This window comes from Cololabis saira, chromosome 1, assembly GCF_033807715.1.
Source record: "Cololabis saira isolate AMF1-May2022 chromosome 1, fColSai1.1, whole genome shotgun sequence".
Taxonomy (NCBI): Eukaryota; Metazoa; Chordata; class Actinopteri; order Beloniformes; family Belonidae; genus Cololabis; species Cololabis saira.
In genome coordinates, this window is record NC_084587.1 from 21,970,711 (window position 1) to 21,991,676 (window position 20,966).

General features: G+C 39.8%; 1 protein-coding gene across 3 annotated transcripts in view; it reads right to left on the reverse strand.

The window, feature by feature from the left end:
• Nucleotides 1–20,966, reverse strand: part of inpp4b (inositol polyphosphate-4-phosphatase type II B) — a 217,084-nt gene that overhangs the window by 148,625 nt on the left and 47,493 nt on the right. For all 3 annotated transcript variants that reach the window (XM_061718069.1, XM_061718074.1, XM_061718063.1), the window contains exon 2: nucleotides 10,998–11,042. In XM_061718069.1, coding sequence (XP_061574053.1) covers nucleotides 10,998–11,042 — 45 coding nt within the window. The remainder of the gene's footprint in view (nucleotides 1–10,997; nucleotides 11,043–20,966) is intronic.

Genomic DNA, 20,966 nt, shown 5'->3' on the forward strand with positions numbered 1-20,966 from the left:
ATATCAAACTGAGTATAGGAGAAACAAAAAGCTGTGGAAATGAAAGTGCCCCTGGAAGGTTTTCATAATCTTTTAGGTTTTTCTTCGTTTTCTATTGGTTCAGGTTTCAGGTTCAACTAAACATGGAGAAAGACAGAGATATAATTTTTTTGGAGGTAAAAAAAAAAAAACAGGGGTCAACAAAAACAGCCGGTTATGGTGTTGGGTTATTGTGATTGGGTTTTGGGTTTGTTGTTCTTTTGTCATACACAGTTGTTTAGTCTTGGTATTGTTTGTGGCCCGTTTTCTGTTTTATCTTGAAAGTGTTCAACCTTGTATTTAGTTACACTTTGACTAACCTTGTTCCTATCTATCTTGATTGATTGCACTAAGTCCCAACCATCTAACTTCCAGATTCAGGCTCATGCAGAACTGAGATTCCTTGCAGTTCCTGGACTGACCACTAGATGCTGTTTCCAAAAGCAAGTCAATCTCCAATCAGTCCCATGTTAAAATATCCAACTTTAGAGCAGGAAGATGCATATTTACAGTCTGGTTCAAAACACTGTTTTGGTGTTATTTGATTTTATAACCGTGACAACTCTGAGGGGAGGAGACTTCTAATATGATTGATTGACAGTCCAATTCTTAAAACTAAAAAGAAACTCTAAAATTGTACTCTAATTTTCTTGAAACAAGGCTTTTCTACTGTCTTAGAAATTTGTTTTTGTAGAAGCATTGATCTTTACCCTATGTTTTCTTACAAAGTAAAATACTGTAAGTAATGAAAAAGACTAGCTGTAATATAAATACGGCTGATATTATGTAGGGGTCTTAAATCCTGGATGTTTCGGACTATTTGAGGACAAACTCATACCAATGCAAGTTTTGACAGCAAACAAAGTGAATGCAATTTCTCGATCAAATAGGTAGAAATGATTCTTTCGCCATGCAAATGACTAGTTTTTTGTTTCAGTTATGATACATTGAAAATAAAAGTGTAAGAAGAAATTGTGGCCTGTGCCCAAGTTTTGTAAAGTTATTTGTAAAAATGAACCTGTACGATATAAAGTACAAAAACTAAAGCTCAAAATGACTCGGGACATAAAACAACGGTGCACTATTTGTTATATTTCTGTTTTTTTTACAAATAATCAATTGGGTCTTCAAAACTACTGACTGGTGTCCACCATGATCATATAAGATTACATTTTAAGAGTAAACAGAGATTATCCAATTGATGTTTTTAATTTTATCATAAACGCAGAGTGAAGACTGAGGTTATCCATAACATGTAAAATCATTAACATAAAAATGTGCATTTAAAGCTGTGACAACAGAAAACCTGGCTGCAGGAGAGCGCACACATTGAATTGTATGATAGAAATCCATGTTCAAATGTCATGATGTTAGCCAAATTGGGTTTTTAGTCCCCCTAACACTTCAAATGATTTATTCTGAAATCCAGCATGAAATGTAGAAATCTTTGGAGTCTAAGAGTCCTTTAGCAGTTGTTTCTGAGAGAATGCTACAAAATGGGATTGGAGAATATTTTGTAGCATTCAGTAACAAGATCCTGGCAACAGCACTTTTGGACTCACATTAAAGGAGCTCTGACATTTTCCAATGCAGGAGGGAAGCTCAAGAAATCTGTGTCCGGGGAAATTACACCTTTAAGGTCCCAGTCATGCAAACCATTTGCCCATATGCACTTCTATTATAGAAGTGCATATGGGCAAGCCCAACTCCGATTTAGTTACACATGAAAAAGGGGGAATTTTTTTCTTCTCAAAGGCCAGTAACACAAACAACCTTAAAAAGGATAGTGCAGATGAAATGCTGGCTGTACCAAGAAGTCTTTTAAGACATATTTGACAATCCAGGGTTACTACAGGTGACCATGGCCAGCTTGGTGTTTGAAACAGGAAGAGCTGCCCAACCATACATCACCCGACTCACTCTCTTAGATGGATATGACGTTTTGACTGAACCTGTAGGTCAGCGCTGTTATGACTGGGGGGAAGGGTTGAAAGGAAAAGGAAATGGAGAGTGTGACGGTGAAAGAGGACAAAGGAGTCCCTTAGAGAGACATTTAAAATTTGAGGAAGGAAGTGAGAGTGAGAGGGCAGATAATGAGGGAGTGACATGGATGGAGTAGGAAAGAGGAATATGACTTATTAAAATGCCAGAGATTGAAATAATTGATTTAAAAAAAAAAAAGACTGAGCTAATTTCGAGCACCTTCGGAAAAATTATATTTGCATATTTTTTGTCATTTACTGGTAAATTGCCTACCTTAGCTTGGGTGAAAATTAATTCAACAGTGACGTGACTTGCAATTTTAGACAAGTGACTGAACTGCCAAAGTATACTGGGACTGATTCCTAAATTAGCATAACAATTGAGCAATTGGAGTAATAATGTTTGCTCATCCTTGGAGGCTTCAATTACTATGCTGTATTTATATTGTGTGATTGGAATATATTGAGGTCCTTCAAGATGAATTTGCTGGAGATGAGTTTTTATGCAGTAGGCCTTTGTGACCCTAAAATGAATCTAAATTCCATTTAATGAAGAGGGGAGCCCTGGGAGTTGCCACATGAGACAAATATATGCTCATCTCCAGAAGATGCTTATTCATCATGGTAATTATTTGAGCTCTTCAATTAATTTGACAGCATTATTTGCATCTGCCAATGCTCTGCACACCTGGTTTGGGTAAAACAGAAGGAAGCTGTACAATGTACTTAAGCTGCTGTGGAGTTTTCCTTGTCACGTATGATTTTTTATAATCTTGACACAAAGCTGAAATATAATGTTTTCAATTTGAAACTTGTCAAACATGGCAATTTGCCATGTTTGCAATTTGTAATTTCTTTAGTGAAGAGGAATTCCGATTTTAATTATGCTTAAAATGTATCAAACTTGCAGTCAAAGTAGACTCTGCCATCAAGAACCAGAATTATTAGTGAGATGAGAACAAAGACTTCAGCAAAGTCTTGGTTTGGCTTTTAATGTGGTTAATTGCAGCAAACAACTGATATGATGGTGAAAAATGTCAAAAATCAACACTTGGACAGAAACTGGAGGAAAAACCAAAACCAGTTACCAAAAATTGTAACTACGCGTCACGGCGAGGCTGACCCAACACAGACCGAGAGGGCTGTGATTGGTTTGCTTGGTATTATTTATTTTTTTGGGGGGGGGGGTTTGGTTTTTTGTACAATAGTTGTCCTTATCTCTTTGATTCACTGTGACCGGAAAAAAACGGAAGCTAAACAAGTATCAACTAGCGCTCTCGGGGGGTACTGCACCACGGCGAAACGGAGTGACGGAGAAGTCCGAAGGGTTCATGATGGCGTCACGGCAACGGCGTATGCTGTGCGTTGGTGTAACGCAGAACCTTAATTCAGCCTTAATGGCCCTTTTCCACTAGTATCTACTCAGCACGCTTCTACCTGCCACGCCCCCGTCTTGCGCTTTTCCACTACGGGCTGAGGCGGGTGGAGCCGCGCCAAGCAGATACTTTTTCCGTAACCATTCTGCCGAGGTTCTAACCGGGCTGAGCCGGCACTATATCTGACGTCATCACACTACAGGCCACTGATTGGTCGGGGGCAGGACCGTCAGACGTTTGAATCAGGAAGCGGGAGTCAGCGCGAGAGCGACTCGCGGCGATTTTATTATAAAGCGCAAACGTCTGTTTGCTGATCCAACTCTGAGGTGCAGATGTTCATAAACCTGGTGGCTGACGAGAGAATTAAAAAAGGGATGTAGACGGGCTGTTTTTTTCTCAACCGCTCTCGGCTCCAGCTGATTTCTCATCAGCGCCGACACAAACAAAGGGGTTGCGTAATCGAGTACGTCACAGCAGCTTCACCCCAACCCGCCCACTTCTCACCTGGCTGTGGAAAAACAAACGGGACAAAACGGGTGGAGACGGGATGAGGCGTGACGAGCCGAGTCGGGCTGAATAGGTACTAGTGGAAAAGCGCCATTAAGTGTGCTCAAGGTTGACATAAAAGCACATTTCTTGGAACCGGTGCATGAATGTGCATGACTAAATTAAGACTACAGATATGTGGATTAGGCCGAATTATACGCACACTTTGAGTTTTAGTGACAGCAAAACAAATTCATATGTAACACTACTGTAGCACTACTAAACCTTTTTTAATGTGTTTAATAGAAGTGAAACTGCAGGTTTATTCTTAAAGAAAGCAGAATACGCTGACAGTGTTCAACAAAGGTTTGAGACAGCAATTTCCTTAGGGCTTTGTTATTAAAGGAGTAATCGAGTCAAAGACCTCTATTTAAAACTTTCAGACCTGCTGCAACTAATCAGCACTTTCCTACCAAGTTTGATAGAATGCAAATGCTGCTTCAGATTCAAGACAGATAAACAGCTTTTAATGAAGGAAAACTTAAAGATAAGTTAAATCTTTAACAAAGAGAAACAATTATTTAACATCTCAACTGTTTTTATTTGGTACTTATTCTTCGTCTGGGATATCTATGAACAGTTGAATGTTTTCTAGAAATGTTATGATGTCACATTATTATGTATAATTATGTATTTTTCCTTTCAGGGACTAGAAAATGCAGGCTAGGACAGTGGTTTGGTGGTTAACAATATTGCCTCATAGCTAAAAGGTTCCTGGTTTGAATCCTCGGAGGGGCCTTTCTGTGTGGAGTTTGCATGTTCTCCCTGCGCTTGTGTGGGTTTTCTCTGCACATTCCAACTTCCTCTCGCAATCCAAAAACATGGTTTTCAAGTTAATTGGTGGTTATAATTTGCCAAAAAAACATCCTCAGGATTGAGAAAGGATGTCGAAATAAAGGCTTAGTGCTGAATGGACTTAGAGAATTTTTCAATTTTGTATTTCATCCATTATTTTGTTTACTTATTTTTCTATGCAAATCCTTGAGCCACATAAGCTTGTGAAAGTTTTCCGGTGTGAGGAAATAAACTGTCTGCTCTTACAAGCATTACTCCCTTAGGTTATTTAAGGCAAACAGCTATTTAGGTCTTCTTGACAAGAATTCATTAGAAACATAAGCGCACTATCAATATAGGAAATGGACAGTTCGGTGGGACCAAGCTCTCTGTTTGTTAGTGTAAGAACTGCATAAACAGTATTCAAAGGGAGGGACTTACATCTCCAAACAGATATGTCATATGTTGAGAGTAGTACTTCAGAGGTAGAGTGAAAGTTGTGGGTCACAACAAGATAAATAATTAAGTATTCATAAATATGAATGAAATAATTCTCTAGCAGACTTTGTCAAGACGCAGCAGTGATTGTTTCAGATTGACTTGAATTTTAAGACACCTAAATATGAAATAAATGCAAATTTCTCCTGTGAACTTGTTTACAACCAACTGATGAGACAGTCTCTAAATAGCAAACACTTTTTATTTATTTATCTACTTTTTTCTTTGAAAAATCATGCCAAAGGTGCAGTGTTAGAACTTGGTTTATAAACAGCCTCCTCTTGGATATTCATGAATCAATGCAGCGGCAACAAGAAAATGTTCAAAGATTGGAACTATATGTAGTTTATAATATCACAATAGGGGGATTTAAAGGGGATGCATTATGGGGGGGCAACTTTTTCAGGTTTTAAACCATTGTTTGGGCTTTTAAAGTCACTACACGGTCAAAAAAAGGTATAACGCAAACCAGTCAGTCACTCTGTTGGGGCCACCCTAGATCTAAGGAGTTTCTCATTTAGTCCTCATTTGTCATTCACTGAGCGGTTCAGCTCTGCAGGGCAGTGTGTTATCCAGCCTTCTCATCTCATCCAACTTCCAAGAAAGCTGCATTCCCTCTACTTTTGCAGTGGGAACCACAAAGTTACATTCCGATTGCAGAAATTGAATAACCTGCTTCGTGAAGGGGGTGGGGTTAAGTGCAGTGGCTGACTCCACCCCATTAAGCAAGCTCCTGAGGACATAGGTTTGAAGACATATTTCAAACAAGCTTTTTGTACTTAATACTAGATATTTAACAATAGGCTCAGGCAATTGTGTTAACTTTGGAAAAAGGAGGTAGATTTATTTTAACAGTACAGTGATGTGCAAAAATGAATACCTCCTCTTTTAGTTATTTATTTTTGTGTAAGAAAATTAATGATACAGCATTAAGACTTTTCACTGTGCCACTTTTGATTTGACCAAAATGAAGCCAAAAAACAAAAGAAAAAAAAAAGAATTCAGGAGACAAGCAAATGTTGCTGCAGATCAGTCTGGAAAAGTCATAACATTATTTTTGAAACAATGCGGTGTTTCATGTTCTACAGTGAGAAAGATTAGGCACGTGGAAAGTATTCAAGACATTTGGCAGTCTTGCCCAGATTGGACATCTCAGCAAATTTACTCCAAGGAAAGACCCAAAACTATCATCTCAGGACTCACTGAGCATCTTAAAAATGCCAAAGTTCATGACAGATTAGAAGAAGACTAAACAAGTAGAATGTGTATGGAAGGGTTGAAAGGAGAAAGAGTCTTCTAAAATAGCACAAGTAAAGCTTGCAAAACTGCATCTGAACAAATTACCTATTGTTTGTACGTACTTCCAGTCAAAAGCACGGGAAAGGGCGTCCAAACATTTGACTAGAAGTATAAATCTTTTTAAAAATCTTATCTGTCTGTTAATTTTCATTGACTAATGACAACTCCTGATGACTGTCAGACAATCACCGTACTCAGATTACAACAATTTCAAAATCAAACACTTTCTTCCACTTCTATCACAATTTGATAATACTGAATCACCTGATCTTAAAGAGAGTCTTAAAAATTAGGTACATACAGCCTCAGCTGAACAATAATTCATGACAAAATTACATTCTGTCATTGTTTATTAAACAAAAAGTAAGCATGGATAAATGTGTGGAAATGTAAATACATCATTGTTGCTTCCAGGACTTAAGGAGGTAAGTAGGAGTCAGGATGTTGTTGGCAGTAAAATGTACAGTACTTAGCTCGTATTTCATATCATCTCAATATAAGCTGTTTTGGTAGTTAGCTGGTCTGGAGCATTTGTGTCCGTTAATGCAATGGAAAGGGGGGAAGACATCAGGGAAAATCTTAGAGAGGCAATTGTTGCTTCCCAGGAATTCTGAAAAGGTTATAAGACCATTTCCACTTTTGCTTTGCTCGTTCTACTGTGATCAAGATGATTCACAAACAGAAAACAATAATATGCTTTAAAAGATTAGTGCATCATGGCAGAATTACACTTGGAATCCTTTCAGGTTTCATTAAGTAGCTAGTGCGAAATGACAGAGGGGTGTATAACGTGATTGTAGTGCCGCCAAAAAAAGAAGAGACTTGCATTGTATATAAAAACTGAATACAGTTTTTAATTAAATTTACATACCAAAACAACATAGTCATTATGACATGATCCGGGTTATTTATTCATCCAGTTTTGCTGTCTTGCATTTAGAAGTTGTTCTCACGTCACCTAAGCTCATCTTCATGTGAAAAATCTGGGGACTGCTTCTTCAATCAATGCCATCATAAGAAAGAATGATTCCACTTAAAACCTTTTTTTTTTTTTTTTTTACAGTTACATCATTAAATGTTTATTGGCTGTGACTTGACTGGGACGATAAAGTGTCACTCCTACACTTAAAAACAGAAGTGAAAACAATTAAAGTCTATCGTGCTAATCTTTCACCTGAATGGATTATGGAACAGCTGCACCTCATTTACCAATATGAGCCAGAGTTTCATTGCAGATTAAAAAAGGCTTTACAGGTCTCTTCAAACCTCTGCTTTCATAGACAAACTCATGTACATTCTCTTTTTTTTAATCTATGAAGAACAAAGCAGACTTGTATCACTGTGTATGTATTTGAGACATGTCAAAAAAATCTATTTGTGTGAAATTTGGGATTCCTATTTTTAAGATTCACAAAAGTGAAAAGTCATTTTTTTTCATTTGGAAGAGAATCCATTGTAATGTTTTAATGTTAAGGTAACATCAGGATGTGACTTCACACACAAATGATAGAAAAGAAAAAACGGGTTTTTCAAATATAAAGCCAGATAAATGTCACCTGTTGCTGCTATATTTATTGAATGTTTTGAGGTTGGATTCTGCTAAGAGTTATAAAAGAAATTAAAACTTAACTGCTGAAAGGTACTAAATAGGAGACAGATATGACACATTGAAGGCACTGAATGTGACATGGAACACTGTCAGAGAAAATGTGACAGCACAGACACACTGCAAAGACTAACCCTCAAAACGCAGAAGTTGATGAGAAGATGAGGAGAGAACCTAATACGCAGTCCCATCTGAATTATGACAAGACAAAGGCTAAAGAAAACACCATACTGACAGTGAAGCATGGTTGGGGTAGAATTATGCTGCAGAGCTGCTTCTCTTGAGCTGGGCCATGGTCACTTGTCAAGATAGAAGGGAAAATGAATAACTCTTAAAACCAAGGTATTTTAGAGCAAAACCTTCCATCTTCTGTTCAATAGCTAAAAATGAAAGGGAATTTCAAATAACAACATGACAATATCCCAAAGCCCACATCAAAATCAGCAAAAACTTGGCTTCAGAAAAGGGAAATGAGTCCTGGAGTAGCCAATTCATAGCTCAGACCTCAGTCTTCTCAAAAACCTGTGGAAAGATTTAAAGAGTTCCGTACACAGGAGCTCCACTCGCAATATGAACACGCTTTTTTGCTCTTTTTTTCATTTGCAAAGAACAGTGGGTAAAATTCCCAGTTGGAGGTGGATGAAGTTAAAAAAGACTTATAATAAAGGCAAAAGGTGCACGCACAAAGTATTCCAGAGTTTGGACGGGTGGTCAGATCTATGCAATCAAGCTGTGGTAGGTTTACATTTATTCCTGGTGGAGAAGTATTTATTTTTTCTTTGATTTCCATTTCAAAAGCCAAAACAGGTAAGTTATATAAAGGTTTTTTATACGTTTCTCTTGGATTGTTCCTTTCTTTGCCTTTTATCACCTTCTTTTGCCCCGTGCTGTTTCCCCTTGTAAATTAAAACTACTGCATGGTCACATTTGTTCTTCCCAGTCCCTTGCTGGTATGTTGATACCAAGAATATCTGAGGAGCTAGCAAAAAGCAAACAAGAGGCTCGGGGTCGATGATGCTTTTATTACTCCTATTTTAAATTTTAACACTTTTTTTTGGACAAATCAAGCATTTCCCCTTCATCTAGAGATTGTGATAGATTATTTTTTATATGAGCCTGTAAAAGTTACAAGAAAAATGTGTGATAAATTCTCTTATAAATTTGCCATTATGATTTTGACAGAAGCAGTATTGGTTAGAAAAATGTTCCACACTTGGACACTTAATCAAGTCTCACTTATATTTTGCAACATGACAAAAGATTTAGATCCAAGCGCAAATCCACAACTCCCAGAATACCTCAGAGTATACCAGAGTCACCATTTAGAAAACAAAAATGATCAAGGTTTTGAGGGTTTTTTCCTCCTAACTACTGGTGTGACTGTATCTGCATACAAGATGCAACTGGTTGAGTGGTAAAGTCTGACATTCTGACAACACAACGTCTGTGTTTGTATATTGACAACAACAGTAAAACTACAGTATAAGCATCAGTGAAAATTAGGAAGCTGGACATGTAGTCTTGGTTCAAATACACTCATGGTTATATAGGTATTTTAATGTATTTTATTTACTTTTATTTGGCCAGGGAGAAAAAATATCTTTATTTAACCCCCCCCTTTTTTTTTTAAAGAGAGCCCTGACCAAGACAGACAGCAGTTACAAACATGTAAAATAACAACGATATAAACATAAACACATACATATACATCACAAAATCAACACCATCAAAAACTGCCTATATAAAGGTTTAAAACTACCCTTCATTTCAGACCTCTTTCAGGTTTCAAATGTCATTGTAATCATGCCTGATGGTGGATGCATGTAGAATATTTAAATTTTGTTTAAAAACATGTAATAAGACCAGATCCCTGAGGTTCGAGTCAGTTTGGAACTGAGTCCAAGTGCTGGGAGCAGCATATTCAAATGCTTTTTTCTCCCATCTCAGTTCAGACTTCAGGTACAGCTAAAGGAAATTAGCCTTGGGAGTGAAGAATATAACTTCCAGAGCTTTTTCCTAAGAAAACTAAGTCCGTAGATAGGATGGGAGAATACCAAAAAATAGCTTTGAAAATAAGTATATGCCAGTGTCTAAGTCTACGGGGAGACAAAGAAGACCATCTGACCCGAGCAAACGTAAAGTACAGATTAGTGATTAACCTCAAAGCTCCGTGGTAGACTGCATCCAGTGAATGCACACACTGTGAGAAGGCACACGTATATAAATTAATGGAATTATACAGGCCAATCAAGCAATACTTGGGAGTATATGTGCTCTAATTGTTGTGTTTTTCCATACACAAGGATTAAGAAAAAGATTGACATAGATAAAATAGTCATTCAATCATTATTTCATCTGCTGAGAATGGTGCAGAGGGAAGTCAATAGACTGAAAAAAGGATCCAATACAGCAACCTCTGCTGCTATCTGAGCCATCATTAATTCATTAAAAATACAATCCTCACATCACAGGTGCATAAAAAAGAGAATGAAGCCATCACATCAAGGAGTTGAAAGATATCCTTTCGCCATTCTCTCTGAAGTTTTCTCTATGCTGTGTTGCTATTGTTCTTTCTAACTGAATTTGGAGCACTGGTGTTGGAGGTGCGACAAGACTAAGAATGTGTGCAGATGTGTCATTATTTCTGACTGACTTCTGCATCTGTGTATCTGTCAACCTGTGCCCTTGTTGGTTTGTTTCAACCATAATTACCCCATACCATCTAACGTGTTTCGGTGTCAGTATAAGGGATTTGACACAACTAAGAGTGTATAACCTTGTTGATAAGCCCATCTACTTTTTGTCAGACATTTTTGTGAAGATTCCAAGAAATGTATTTCTAGTGCCTCAATTGCAAAGGAAAGAGAGAAAAAAAGAAATTAGAGTTAATGGACTTACCGAGGCTGAACTCCACTTGACGCATCTTTGGTGTTAGAATCACACCTGGGAGACAGAGAAAGCAAGAAATAGTGGGATTGAGATAACACAAAACTATGATATGAATCAATTCTAACATGAAGAATTATTATTATTATTATTATTATTTTTTATTTTTAAAGATCATAAAGTGGACATATGTACAAATAATATACATCCCAAAGTGCAGGACAAAAGATTTATTTAGTGCAACAGTTGGCAAAGGGAACCAGGTTTTTTTTTTTTTTTTTTAATATATATGCAATCTGTTCTTGCTGCAGATATAAGTTTTCTTGTGCATATGGAAGTACCCTACACCAGCCCTCTTGACAGTCTGATCTAAAAAACTTTTTTGGGACCTGACAGATTCTGTCAGAGGACTGAAATCACAGACGGTGAAGTACAGAAGGACAGACAGCATGCAGACCATGATGGATGCTGTGTGTGTGTTATTAACAATAGATTGATATATATATATATGTGTGTGTGTGTGTGTGTGTGTGTGTGTGTGTGTGTGTGTGTGTGTGTGTGTGTGTGTGTGTGTGTGTGTGTGTGTGTGTGTGTTGCATTGTGTGCTGTGTGTGAATGAGTGTAGGATGGTTTGAAATGGTCAGAGATGAACAGACACAATGCGGTGATTTGACCACCAACATGAGTTCAGCAACAACTCAAGACTGCAGCCAGCACTTAAGGCTCAATCACAGTTGGTACTGGCGTATTAATGGATAAAACATTCTGATGGAAAACTACGTAAAATTAAAATATACAGTGGGGCAAAAAAGTATTTAGTCAGACACCAGTTGTGCAAGTTCTCCCACTTAAAAAGATAAGAGGCTTGTAATTTTCATCACAGGTATATCTCAACTATGAGAGACAAAATGAAAAAAAATAATCCAGAAAATCACATTGCCTGATTTAAAAAAATGTATTTGCAAATTATAGTGAAAAATAAGTATTTGGTCAATTACAAAAGTTCATCTGAATACTTTGTATTGAGATTTGTATTGTATTTGTATACCCTTTGTTGGCAATGAAAGAGGTCAAAGTTTTTCTGTAAGTCTTCACAAAGTTTCCACACACTGTTGCTGGTATTTTGGCACGTTCCTCCATGCAGATCTCCTCTAGAGCAGTGATGGTTTGGGGCTGTCGCTGGGCAACACGGACTTTCAACTCCCTCCAAAGATTTTCTATGGGGTTGAGATCTGGAGACTGGCTAGGCCACTCCAGGACCTTGAAATGTTTCTTACGAAGCCACTCCTTCGTTGCGGGCGGTGTGTTTGGGATCATTGTCATGCTGAAAGACCCAGCTCTGTTTCATCTCCAATGCCCTTGCTGATGGAAGGAGGTTTTCACTCCAAATCTCACGATACATGGCCACATTCATTCTTTCCCTTACACGGATCAGTCGTCCTGGTCCCTTTGCAGAAAAACATCCCCAAAGCATGATGTTTCCACCCCCATGCTTCACAGTAGGTAAGGTGTTCTTTGGATGCAACTCAGCTTTCTTTCTCCTCCAAACACGACAATTTGTGTTTCTACCAAAAAGTTTTATTTTTGTTTCATCTGACCATATAACATCTTCCCAAACCTCTCATGCATCATCCAAATGTTCTCTAGCAAAACTTCAGGCGGGCCTGGACATGTACTGGCTTAAGCAGGGAGACACGTCTGGCACAGCAGGATTTGAGTCCCTGGTGACGTAGTGTGTTACTGATGGTTCCTTTGTTACTTTGGTCCCAGCTCTCTGCCGGTCATTCACTAGGTCCCCCGTGTGGTTCTGGGATTTTTATTCACCGTTCTTGTGATCATTTTTAACCCACAGGCTTTGATCGTACATGGAGCCCCAGATCAATGGAGATTATCAGTGTCTTGTATGACTTACATTTTCTAATAATTGCTCCCACAGTTGATTTCTTCACACCAAGCTGCTTACCTATTGCAGATTCAGTCTTCCCAGCCTGGTGAAGGTCTACAATTTTGTTTCTCACGTCCTTTGACAGCTCTTTGGTCTTGGCCTTAGTGGAGTTTGGAGTGTGACTGTTTGAGGTTGTGGACAGGTGTCTTTTATACTGATAACAGTTAAAACAGGTGCCATTAATACAGGTAACGAGTGGAGGACAGAGGAGCCTCTTAAAGAAGAAGTTACAGGTCTGTGAAAGCCAGAAATCTTGCTTGTTTGCAGGTGACCAAATACTTATTTTACCGAGGAATTTACCAATTTATTCAGTAAAAATGTGATTTCCTGGATTCTTTCCCCCCATTCTGTCTCTCATAGTTGAAGTGTACCTATGATGAAAATTACAGGCCTCTCTCATCTTTTTAAGTGGGAGAACTTGGACAATTGGTGGCTGACTAAATAATGTTTTGCCCCACTGTATATTTGCATTATTTTCTTTGCTCAAATAACCATGAAAATTAAAGGTGATATTTTTAAATTACTGAAACCTTTTAGGTTTTTATTCTTTTGTTCCACCTCTTGGCCTCTGGAGGTTGCATGTCAGTCACCTGTTCATCTTCCACATTTTTTGTATGTATTCATGCCAAGGCTTAATACTCCATATTCTCCTCTCCATCCACACACCTGAGTAGTATCATTCATCAAACCTCTGTTTCATACTGTATATATAGTTTGACTCGAATGTCCACTCCTCACCAGGTAACTAGCTTTACCACTTGATACTATACAGCTGAAAAGTCCAATTCAGTGACTTTTCCAAATGCTGTTTGGATTGCTAGTACTCTGTAGGAGCTTAAGGTCCTACGTTTCCATGTTCATCTCCTATCAGCCTTATCCAGGTGTATACTGCTGTACCCTCCCATACGAACCCTCCTGTGCCTCTCGCTATCATTTGTAATCAATCCACACTGCAGTCTGCAGTTCTGCTTATAAACTAGTATGGGTGATCACACACAAAAGTAAAATGAAAAAAAAGCACCTGAAAACGTTGCGTCCCAGTGGAGACAGAAACCCTTTTAATCAGAAAAGGGGCAGTTGTATAGTGACAGTGCTGTGACAGGCTGAGAGCATGACATTCTCCTAAAACTGTTCATTTTGATTATGCAAAAGCACCGCAAACTTTGTCAAAGTGTTAAAATAAGAGTCTCTGGTTATGCATTGTCCTTGAGGGCAGGACTGACTGCTTCTATCATCTGCCACCAGTCCTGTCATTCATCACTCCCAGTCTGACACAGCCATTCAAACTCAAAACAGATGAAACACCTGCACGGATGGTGCAACGCGTATAGAAGCCCTAAACCACTAAATGCTATTTTGCTCTTCCCGGGCTGCCTGGACACAACTGGCCTCTCCAAGCCTCATCAACTCCTCTAATGGCCCACAGATACTCGATGCTTAGTGATGTATGGAAACCACGTAACCTCCAGTGGAAGACATTTTATAAAACAAGAATATTGAACAAAGACCAAAAATGATTTATTTATGATTTAATTCATTAGCTTTAACTGCGTTTCATGCCTGGTCAATTTTGTGAAAACGGTTATCAAAGAGACTTTGACAAAGAGCTTCACATCCATGTGCTTCAAAAGTCACATGACTATGATATTTATTATGAATGAGCATAATAAATGATCTCATGATCTAGAGAACAGAGCCCCATCAGCCACCATCCTTGTCGCAGGCTGCATTTAAATACAAAGCCCTATACAAACTTAGCGCAAGTTGCTTTCGTCAACAAAAATTATGACTAAATCTCTTTATTTTATTTTTATTTTACTTTATCACCTGAGGAAAACGAGATGAGACGCAACAAAAATAATGGTCATGTGACGATAACAATAATTAAATATATAATGCAATATCGTAGACGAACAAAAATGAGACTAAAATGTAGATTACAAAATAAAAACTATGCTAAAATGTCTCCATTTTCGTTGACCAAAATGAAACGAGATGAAATGTTATAACAAAGATCCTTAATATACATTTTTTAAGTTGTTCCCTCTCGTTTGGTCAATGCTGCTGCGTCACGTCCTCAATCCCAGTCGCGGCCCGCGGGGAATCAGATCCAGAAGATGCAGCTGCAGGGGTTAGAGGCTCATGCCATTAACGCAGAGATTTAGGTTCGCGTCAATTAAATAAAGTTAAATAGAGAAAGGGCCGATGGCTGGCCACGCGGGTGTCTTCTCCGGGGCTGGGAGAAAAAGAAGATGTTGTTTGGGGTTAGTTCGCTTTGTAAGCTGTGTTAGCTTTGTTTGATTAGTTGTTTGCTGGTTGCCTTTTCCTTGTGATTTTCAAGTCCCCTGTGAGGAAGGTTTTTGTTCCCTGTGGGAGTTTTTTGTGTTTCAATTAAACCACGCCGTGATTTTTGGCTAAATTAACCTTGTTTGGTGTTGTGCGCTTGGGTTCAAGAAAGAAATCCATAACGAACTAGCCATGATGAACCCAGCTGACACTGAGCGTGGCTCATTGCCAGCTGCCCTGGAGAGGCAGATGAAGATAGCCAACAGCCATGCTCACCAGCTGGAGGCAGCCGCGCGGCCATGCAGGTCCAAGTCCAGCCTTTGCAGGCTTCAGTGGCTGGCCTGATCCAGCGGCAGGGGGCTTGTGGAGCTCAGCAGGCGGAGATGATGGAGAAGCTGCGTATGTTGACGGCAGCTCTCGCCAGTCGGCTGCCAAGCCAGCAGGGACGCCAAAAACTTTCATAGGGGTGGCCAGATGGGGCCACTTAAATTCTTGGGGTGGACACCAAAACTAAAAGCCATCATTACAGGATTTTATTATACTGTTGTAATATACAGGCTCAGAAATACTTAAAGAAACACATACTGATATGCATTTGTCCTAAATGATTTGGGATGAAACGCATAACTGATGATAGAATCTATGTGACCGGCAAGTGTTGTTTTTTTTTTGTTTTTTTTATTGAGGCAAGTGGGGTGGCCAGCAAATTTGTAGGGTTGGGCCGTGGCCACCCCAGGCCACCCCCTGGTGGCGCCACTGCAAGCCAGCCTGCGTGGGTCTTGGGTCTGCTTCCGGAGAATTCTTATCCGGTTAGTCCTGCGGTCCGCGACCCGTAATCCCGGGAATCCTGGTGGTGGCCACCCCAACCTCGCCTAGTTCCTGTTCCGGCGGTGGTCCCGGACACATCAGCCCCTGTTCCTGTTCCGGTGCTTGTCCTGGACGCACTTCGTCCTATTCCTGAGGTGGTCCCGGACGCGTCAGTCCCTGTTCCCGAGGTGGTCCTGGACGCACCTCAGCCGGCGCCACGGATCCTGTCTGCCCCGAAGCCACCCTCTGACCTGTCTGGCCGTGTGCCCGGTCCCAAGTTCAGCTCCGAGGTCGGCCCCTTGAACTGTCTCTCCAATTGGCCCGCTGAACTGTCTCGCCGTTCTGGACGGCCCCTGAACTGTCTCGCCGGTCTGACTGACCTGGTGTCTAAAACCCCGGAGCCCCAACTTTGTGTTTGCCTGGGCCCTCCTCCGGCCTCCTTCCACTCGCCCTGTTTTAGGTGTTGGGTTTTGTGCTCTGAATGCACACCTGCAGCTCGTCAGCTCATCAAAGAAGAGGTTAAAGAGCGAGGTTGCGAGTTGTTCGGGGCTAGTCAGGCCGACGGTCTCGCACTCAGCAGGCACGCCGATTTTTCCCAGTGTCCAGCCGCGGTACTGCAACAAAAAATCCCATGGGGCCCAAAAAGCTTTTTTCCCATAGACCGCAATAGTAAAAGAGAAGCCTCTAAAACTGTTCACAGGACAACTCCAGCTGTAATCACCGTTAATTGCTAATCTTTGTATTCTATATTTTTAAGTCATGGACTTTATATCCGTCAAAAATGTTTTATAACGGCCAGAAAAGTCAAAGAAAAGTCTCTTTCTGGGCGTGACGTCACGGCTGTGTCCGTGCCGTGCTCATTGCCCCGGGGCATGATGGGAGGCCCCAGAGCATCATGGGAGGTGACTCAACCGCATGCTCTATGGGCCCGATAACGCGGAAGTAAACCCGGAAGTCAGGAACTTTTTCAGCGTATGCGCCAGGCAAGCAACTTTGAAATGAAAGGCGGCCATTTGCCGGTCCGGTATCCAGTTAATATAATACATCCATGGGTCTAGTTCCCCTTGTTAGCTTTGTTTGGTTAGTCGTTTGATGGTTGCCTTTTCCTTGTGATTTTCAAGTTCCCTGTGAGGAAGGTTTTTGTACCCTGCGGGAGTTTTTTGTGTTTCAATTAAACCACGCTGTGATTTTTGGCTAAATTAACCCTGTTTGGTGTCGTGCGCTTGGGTTCAAGAAAGAAATCCATAACAAAAGGAGTATGAACGTAACTAAAACTAATAAAAACTAAAATGATAGCTAAAACTAAAATTGAAATAGGCTGCATAAACAACATTAATAATAAACATCTGATTAATCAAGTGCACAAATGAAGTGCATGGCCAGGTAAAAACATACACACGCACTTACCCAAACAGGCCAGTTATGTATGTAAATAAACACTGAGTCACAATCTGGTTTTCATGTTACTTTCATCATCCCACTCCTCAGGGGTCATGTGTCCTCATGTTGTCACTATTTGGGCTTCCTCGTGAGAGCCTATGAAACTTTAATAAGCCAAAATGTCATGTTGCGTAGGCGGAACATGGAGCCTTTCAGCGAGGTGGGCTGAGACCGAGACAGCTGTTGAGTCCCAATTTTGGTGCCACATTATTATAAGGGGTTGTTACTTGAACAGCCCAGTCACTTAGCGGGGCCCCTTGTGTACAAAGCTACCTATCCCAAGTGGCAGGAAGCAATGGAAAAAGCCTGTCACTGCAGAAATAAATAAAGATAAGCTGTAAAGTCTATGGTGTGATACAGATTGGCCAGGCTGATCAAGACAGGCATGTTGTGAAGGGAGTGGATGTTGATAGAGGACAAGGAGAATTGAAATTTACAGCTAACTGCATTTTAGAAGACGACTTTCAGATGAATTGTCCAGCATGTATGAAAGAGTGATGCAACAAGCTTTGGACATAAAACAGTCAACACAGTTGATGCATCCTTGACAACAGAGACCGACATAATACCATTAATAATACCATGGCATAAGTGATGCATATTTGGAAAACATAATTCATTACATTGTTTTAATTTCAGTTGTTATTATCAATGAGAAACAAAAATGTATGGCACCAGAGAGCACAGCTTTCCAAAATGCTGTGTCAAATCAAAAAACAGGTTGTTGGGATTTGCTCATAGTTCAAGCATAACTGTGCTTAATTGAAAACCAGTAGAGAGACAAAATAAGAAATGTTGAAAGCAATTTTTTTTTACTTATCAGTCGTTTATGTAATTACATGGATTTAAATTAAAATCTAACAAAATAATAATACTAACTAGAAAATTTCAAGAAATTTTGATATGGGCATGCCCTACTGCCAATTTGTCCCCTCTCGCAGCTTTGGTTTGGGGCTGTAGTGGTTGTGTTCGGGGTGGTTCTATGTCAGTTAGAGGTGTTTATGGTTGTATTGCATTCATTCCTGTGCTCCCCGCAGGGGTGTGGTTTAGGGTTGTTAATACACCACACCCTCTGCTTCGGGGTTGTGTGGTTTAGGGTGATTAATAATGGCCAAGAAGTAGTTTAGGGTTGTTAGTAAACCGTTAAAGATTGTTGATAAATCTTTGGGCATTGGGCCATTAGGCAGACATTTTGACTTAAAATATATGTAAATCACAGCTTCATGAAATTTTAATATGTTGTAGTCCACAGCGAGGCGAGTTTTGAAACATTTGAATCAAGTCCCTACGATAACCTGTTGCCTAGCAACAAGCGTCCAAAGTCAAACGGAGAAAAAAAAAATGAAACGTCAATGTCGCAAAAACTGTAATAATTGGAAGAATGAGGTTGTACGGTCCGTTAGTGCCAATCGGGCAGAGTGTTTGAAACTTTGAACGATGTCTCTACGATAAAGTTCAGCCGAGCAATAAGCGTCCAAATTTTCGCCTTTTTTTTTTGCTTTTTGGCAACTAGCGTTGCCACGGTAACCCCTTTTACGGAGAAAAAGTAATGCCTATCGAGGCACGATGGAGACGCATCCAACGATGTATGCCATGCATGGTTGCACGTTGCAGTTCGGGCCGTATTAACGGACGGAAAAAAGTGCAGAATAATAATAAGAAAAGGGAAACCTTTTCTAGATACTATTATATCGCCTTCATTTTCATGTTTTTCCGGCCGTGTTTTATTTTTTCGGGATTTTTTTTTTCCACATCCGAGCGGGGTCATGCTGTACACCCGCTGGTGCGCAGTGGGACTTTTGCGACTTTAGCTTGTTAGCAAAATGCTAGCAACATTGCCCTTTGGGCCATTCTGGACGATTGCAATATGGTCATGCCACTACTTGGCATGCCCATAATAAAAGATTGAAAACCAGCTCTGGTGGTGATCAGCACTGCATTTAAAAAACGGGCCACACGACTGAATTTGATTTTAATATTTAATTGGTCAGGTTTACGTGACCCGGAAATGTGCAGCAGTTCGGGTAGCATGGCGGCGCTGAAATCACATACTAGTTTGATCAAGGACTAGCAGTTTGACACATTTCCAAATCTCCTGCAAGTTGCAGCAGATGGGTATCCTGCAATGTTTAGAAACATTTAGAATTGACATTGGAAGATTTTTCCATCTGGTTAGGTTTTCTTTAAGTTCTTTAAGTATCCATGATTCAATATTTTCTACATATAATTATTGGTATAATTTTAAGTCCCAAGTATATAAATCCTGATCCTTTCCCTACGAAAAGATTTTACATACATAGGTTCAGTTCAGTGAGTCTGCTTTCACCTAGTTTATGTTGTATCCAGATATTATACCAAACTCACTGATGCACTCAATCACAACTGGCAATGATTTAGCATGCTCCGTTAATCTCAAATGTCAAATCGTCTGCATATAATAGAATTTGATGTTGTTTTATACCAACAGTTACTCCCTGAATATGTGGATTTTGCCTAATGGTCATTGCTAAAGGCTCAATGGCCAGAGAAAAAGAGAGAGGGGATAATGGGCTTCCCTGCGCTGTGCTTCTGGTTAATTTAAAGGGAGCTGACAGGAGACATTTGTTAAAACTGAAGCATTAGGAGCTCTATACAGAAGTTTGATCCAAGCCAAGTAATTTGGTCCAAAACCGAATCTTTTCAAGACCTCAAACATATATTCCCATTTAGTTCTATCAAACCGTTTTTCAGCATCAATAAAGACAATAGCCCCAGGAGTCTGATTAAAGTTCAGGTAGTAAATCGTATTAAAAAGTCGTCGTGTTTTTGTATGAGTTTCTGCCTTTAATAAAACCTGTGCTATCCGCATCTACAATTGGAGTCAAAACCACCTCTAATCTAGTAGTAGCTAGTAGGACAGTATTTTGAAGATTAATTGGGCTATAAGAAAAAGGTTCTGGGTTCTTTCTTGAACTATTATTATTATTATGTTCACCTTATACTACGTTGATACGTTGATTCTTAGATTCTTCAAATGATTTGATGGAAACCTTTACCAACAAATTATTCATTTTTCTTTGCCAGGGCCCAAAATATCTGAAATCCAGCTCTCAAAAAGAAATCAACAGGTTTTTTGCCCTCCACTCCTTCTTTCAGCCCGATAATTTCCCGTTCTACTGTCAACTCTGGTTTGGAAACTGTCCAAATGGTGCTGTATTTTGTTTACCTAGACTTTCAGCACTTGTACGTGGTACGTTAGTGGCCATGAGATCCTCGCGGTCGGACACCTGCTGCCCTACAATCCCCAATCTCTCAATTCAACTGTTGAATTTCTCCGAAAGCTTTGTGACAGGTTTAATTGTGATAACCAACTTACTGTCCACAATCTTCTATGGTAGTGGACACCCGCTCCACCACCGAGTCCTCTAAAGTCGGAACCACTTGGAGCTGAACCCGCTCAAGACTGTGGAGATGATGGTGGATTTCAGAAAAAACCCACCGCCACTCCCCCCCCTCACCATCCT